The following is a 5,782-nucleotide window of genomic DNA, read 5'->3' on the forward strand; positions in this document are numbered from 1 at the left end:
TAAATGGATGCGCTGAGGGCTTGGAACAGCTTTTCGCAGCGCATTCGGCCGTGCCTGCGTTAGCCGTGTTGCAGCAACTACGGAAGGACTTGAGCCAGCAGCAAGCTCAAATTCTGTTTAAGAACCACCGGCATTGTCTTCAGATGGGAACATGTAGTTTTGGTCGGCGCGGGCGAGCAGCGTACGCATTGCGCACAGGTACCGAGGTGCAGCGTCTCAGGATGGATTTCAGCCAACAAAGCCTCAAGAGCTGCTGCACAACCACCGGTGTGTCTTCAGTTGGGCACGTGTAGTTTTGGTCGGCGGGGTCGAGCATCGTATGCATTGCGCACAGAAACCAAGGTGCAGCGTCTCTGTAACATCGCCAACATATCCGGTACGCGGTGGCAGGCTTGCCGAGCACGAAATGAAGGGGGGTCGCATCTCACCATTCAACTAAGCATGCATGTGCTCGGTTGAATGCTCGGTAGCATGCGAGTTTACCTATCAGGATGTTTTGTTGCATATATCCCTCCAAGCGAGAGGGCTTGGACCTATGCTGATGTTCGTTACAAGAAGTGAACTGAGGACTGATGCTACACGTCATGTATACGCGTTGCTTAGCTTGCAACGAGACGCGCCCACGATGAAAGCTTCAGCTACACTCACAATACATTATACTGCTACACTATTCTCTCCAGTCCTACCACATTATATTTCACCGACGTACTTCTGCACCTTCCACATCACCATACGTGCTTTGGAAACGCGGGCAGCTGCTTCACAAGGGCCCCCATCTTTAAGGGTAAAGCACAGGAAGAACAAGGGTTCAACTTGGCAAGTTGGCAAGTTGGCAAGGTGCGTCCTGGAGGTTCTTGGCTACCTGGCCCCTAACAAGGCATCCTATCCCTATCCAATCGGGGGAGGGAACAAGGTGCAGGCTGCCTGAGTGACTGGTACGGGCAGCTGACCGTTACATCGACCGTACTGGTGGGTTAGACCTTTTTCAACGGCATCACATTATGAATTGCATTTTCGGAATTACTTTCAATTCAAATTATATATGGCTAAAGCTTTGACAGAGGTTTCTTTGATGTCAGCGGTCATTCGGCCAACGTTTTCCCTGTGTTAAGCCTTGCCAAACCCTCTGAGGTACCATGTGACTATACAATAGGTTGGCAGTATCATCAGATAGCAACAAATAATCCTCTCAAGATGCCAGGGCGTTTTCACTCGGGCGAGCTTGCTCGCCTGTTGGTGCTCGGAGGCCTTCTACTCCTCCTTTTTGACGTAGTAGTGACGCTGCGCATCAATCCAATCGCCCGCGTTCAGACGCAGCGAAGCGGCACCGATGCAGCTGATGACGTGTTCCGCGAGGTGCTGTCAACGCAATCAACCCTATACAGAGGCCTCGCGCTAGGGTCCGACAAATATCGCCGCGTTGACCTTACCACAATGTTTTCACCCGTTGAGTTGTTGGGAGATGTAGAGCTTTCTCGCGCCTCGCGCCTGCGCGACCCAGGGTTGGCCACGGTCTTTTCATCCCAAGCAGCCCGAAAGCTGCCGCGCCTGGGGCGTGGCCCCAGCATCACCCTAGCACAGCAACTTGGACCTTCATCCAATGGCGTGAACGGCAGCCACACAGAAGTCCTTAAAGCTGAGCATGTCGTTCATGAAGCAACAAGCCTTGCAACATCAACTGGCGAAAGCGGTACGCAGGCTTTCTACAACCGCGGGCAGCAAAATCGGCTGCTGCAGGAATACACCGAGAAGCAAACACACGAGGAAAATGTACCAGAGCTAATACAACAACAAGTTGTAGTCGGCGCCGCTGACCCTCCGCCGCCCGATTTGGATGTCAACGAGGCTACCATTGCCGGACAGCTCGCCTCCATAGCCTACTGCAGCCACCCCGACCTCCTAGCCGCCTGGAACTGCACACGCTGCGTGGGCCTACCCGGCTTCACCCCCCACCGCGTCGTGTACGACACCGTATGGGACCTTGCCGCCTATGCAGGGTACTACGCGCCTTGGGATGCTGTCGTATTGTCGTTCCGGGGTACGGACTCATCTAATTGGGGCCAATGGGCCGAGAACATGCGGGCCTGGCGTACGGATCACATGTATCCCGTACCGGACTTTCCCCACGCGTTCATACACGCGGGGTTTTACACGCTTTGGACTGGCAGCTCACTTCAGGCGACGTTCACAGCAGCAGTTTCGGAGCTCATGGCGGTTCACCCGAAAGCTCGCCTCGTAGCTACGGGCCACTCCATGGGGGGCGCCCTGGCGCAGCTGGCGGGCCTGGAGTTTAAATTGTCATACAATACGACACATACGACAGTGTACACGTACGGCGCGCCACGTGTGGGCAACGTGGCGTATCAGCAGGTAGGGGCGGACATGTGGGTGGGGGAGTTTGTGTGGGAGCTCTGTGAGACCAACAGACTCTGGCGGACTGTGTAGCAAGACGCTGTTTTCTTCGGACGAAGCACTCGCCGCGCCTCCAAAGGAAAAGAGCGAGTTTTTTTAAAGTGGTTACTAGTGACCAAGTGGTTACTGAGAAAATAATTCCCTTCCAGAAGGTGGTGTCACTAGGAAATGTTTTGAGTCACCTGCCAGTATTATAATCAGGTGGTCGCCAGGAAATTGGGGCCCCGTACAGAACCCCGTAGTCACCACCTAAAAACATTTTGACGCTTGGAAGGGAGCAGTGATGCTTCATTGAGCTCGGCTCGGGAACACGTTGCCGTACATAGAGTCAAAGTTGGATCTTCGGATGCATGGTTCTAGTGGCCTCCTGTTCAACATACTCGCTGGGGAATATTTTTTGTAAAATGTGGTTACCTAGAAAGGAAACCCCCCACAGTAACCACTTGGTCACTGAAAAATTACCATGGTGAAAAGTTTAAAAGCCACTGAAAAGAGCTGTTCCTCCGCCACCACCATCTTGCCATCTGTTACCACCATTACTTGCATAGATACATGTAATGAGCGTATTTTTTAATTCCTCATTGTCATATCTCCTTTTTACCGTACGCTTTCTTCCTGGGCGATGTCAGCTGTTGAGCATCTCCTACTTGCATATCTCCCTCTCTCTTTCTCTCTGTCTGTCTCTTCTTTTATTTTCTATCTCTTTCTATATGCATCCCCTGTCTCCTCTCTCGTTTTCATTTGACTCTTCGCTTTTTACACACATACCCCCCCTTTCCCCTTCCCCCTTTCCCCTTCCACTGTTGATTGAAGCTTTTCAACTCCTTTGTTGACATCTCCTGGCGCTTCACGCACAACCGGGACATCGTGCCCAGCGTGCCCCTGCAGCTCATGGGCTTCCAGCACGTGGCGCGGGAGGTGTGGGAGGTGGACGTGGAGGACCCCTCCCGGGCGGGCGGCGTGGAGCGCAAGCTGCTGATGTGCGACGCCAGCGGCGAGGACCCCTCCTGCCACAACTCCGCCTGCTACCTGGGTCTGTGCACCTCCATAGCCGACCACCTGCTGTACCTGGGGCTGCACATGTACCAGGACAGCGACGAGTGCTGAAGGGGGTAATGGGGCGGGTAATGGGGCGGCCTCCGTGTAGGGGGGATTGGGAGGGAAGACGCTTCACCTTATGAACCACGAGCGGGTAAAGCTGATGCCAAGGAAAGACTGATGCGCCAGAAGTGAGGAAGGCATATGTATAACTAACCAGGATTGGGAGGGACGGGCGGGGCAGAGTCCTGTTGGGCGGTCATTTGGTTGTCCTGAAGTTGTAACGCCACCAGCCTGGTGCCAAGCCTGGTGCCAAGATGGGAGGAATGAGGAAGCGGCTGAGGAGGAGGGGGTAATGGTGGTGGAGGAAGGCGAAGAAGGAGAGGAAGAGAGGACGGCGGCGGCGGAGAAGGGGTTTCAGGGCTTGAGGGGGAGATGTAATATACAGGCCATTCATGAGTTGAGATCGTTCTAAACTTGGGGCCGTGGGGAGGAGGGTGATGGTGCTTGCTTTTTGTGTCTGTGTGGGTTTGGGTTTGTGGTACACCTCCTGGAGTTGTGTTACTCTCCGAAGGCATAACGAGAGGCCGTGCGAAGCGAAGGGCCAGTCTAAGGCCGTTTCAGTATCGGCGGCTGTTGGAGTGTTGGGAGGCGAAGTTGTGGCAGCGAGTGAAGGAAGAGTGAAGATGTAATAATATCTTTCATGTGAGTGTGTCTGAGTGAAGTGCAGGTGTCGGTCTCTTAGTGGTTTCGGAGCTCCGAGAAAATAATGGAGTGTTGTGCGGCAATGGCGATGAAAAGGTGACAGAGGGAGAGAGAGGGAGAAGGAGGGGGGAAGAGAACGGTGGGTGTGACGGGGCGGCGGCATGGGCATGTGATGGCGTTGAGAAAGGTGAATTTATGGGTTTAATTAGTTTCAGGAAAGTATGTTGCAGGAGTAGTGCGGGAGAACGAGTAACGTGCCTGTCTGTGTGTGTGTCTGTGTATGTAATGACGACAACGACATGACGGGCTCAGGATAGGGGGGAGACGCCGCGTTGAGCATGTTGTGCTCGGTGTGGACACACGTCTGTGTACATGCGTGTGTGTATGCATGCGTGTTCTCTCTCCTGATTTCTCCGGGTGTATGCACTGGGGATATGTACGGCACCTCTACGTATGTGCGTGTTTGTGTGTGTATGTTGTGTATGTGCATGTGCGTTGCGTTCGTCTCTGGTCGCGAATCGGAGGATCACAGGCTTTGGCGCACTTGACATCTGGCACGTACGCGTCTCCCTCCCGCGCATATAGATAGCAGCTAGAATAGTTATTAAAGCTAGATAGTATATTAGGGGGATGAAGAGGAAAAAAGAGGAAATGAAATATCGGCATGTATTTCAATTTTGTATTGGATATACGCAGGGGCCGATGCCGGTATAACCCTTGTGTAGTAGAGATAAAATTACTGTGGAATGGTAGCTTAGTTGTGTGCGTCTTTCAGGGTGTTAGATGAATCGCTTTGTTTTCTTCTTAATGTGGAAACAATGATAGAATAGATCAGATGCAGGTTTCCAAGAGCGATGACGGAGTGGTGCTCGTTCGGCTCATGGTTCCGGACACGCGGGCCTAGGGTGCCCGCGTCATTTAAAGCGAAGAGAGGGAAAGCACCAGGAGTCGTTTCGTTGTCGATCCGCGCGATCCATTCTTATTAAGTGTGAATCTTTTTGCAACTTAACCTTTTCTGTGAATTGTGATACTAGCTAGGTAATTGCAATGTTTTAGTTCGCTACTTTCTAAGCAGCGTTTTCCTTTCCTTTCCCTCTCCTGAAAGGAATGGAAACGTGGACATTGGAATTCCAGGGGAATCTGACATGTCGTACTGTCGTACGCCGCCGAACTACGTCACACGGATCTTTGGCATATCTCTTGTTATGCACACATGACACACGCCTCTGGAAACCCCCTCGATGTTTTTGAGATATACACCAAGGAAGGAACACAAGTCGTACGGTGTAACCTCACAGCTGTCAATGATTTGTGCCGTACACTCAATCAATCCGTAGAGGCGAGAGAAAGCCGGCTTTCAAACGCTACGACATTGCGCTTTTTGATGGCGGTCTGTCTTTCTGCCGCTCCTTTCTTCATCATACATACTACACGCTCGCACCCAAGAGATTCAGTAAAGTGCTTCACAGCTTCACTCAAACAATTGGAGACGTCCGCAAACAGTTAAGACAGACAGATCATAACATCGCCTGCTAAATAGCAAGCTCCCTAATCCAAATCCAAATCAGTGACAAGGAGAACCGGATCGCGGACAACGCCACTACTTGGGCGGCCACCGCAATCCTGA

At 52.4% G+C, this 5,782-nt stretch overlaps 2 protein-coding genes across 2 annotated transcripts in view; one reads left to right on the forward strand and one right to left on the reverse strand.

Moving 5' to 3' along the window:
* VOLCADRAFT_85800 (uncharacterized protein) overlaps nt 1-431 on the reverse strand; it is a gene marked incomplete at both ends in the record, with an annotated part of 4,129 nt that extends 3,698 nt beyond the window's left edge. Inside the window, one exon of the mRNA XM_002945948.1 lies at nt 429-431. Coding sequence (XP_002945994.1) covers nt 429-431 — 3 coding nt within the window. The remainder of the gene's footprint in view (nt 1-428) is intronic.
* A 1,429-nt stretch (nt 432-1,860) lies between these two features.
* VOLCADRAFT_44867 (uncharacterized protein) lies at nt 1,861-3,507 on the forward strand (the record flags this gene model as incomplete). Its single annotated transcript, XM_002945587.1, has 2 exons — nt 1,861-2,370; nt 3,226-3,507. Coding segments are annotated over 2 exons (792 nt in total), but the record flags the coding sequence as incomplete, so codon positions are not given.
* Nucleotides 3,508-5,782: the final 2,275 nt, after the last annotated feature.

The sequence above is a fragment of the Volvox carteri genome, assembly GCF_000143455.1.
Source record: "Volvox carteri f. nagariensis unplaced genomic scaffold VOLCAscaffold_1, whole genome shotgun sequence".
Lineage (NCBI taxonomy): Eukaryota > Viridiplantae > Chlorophyta > Chlorophyceae > Chlamydomonadales > Volvocaceae > Volvox > Volvox carteri.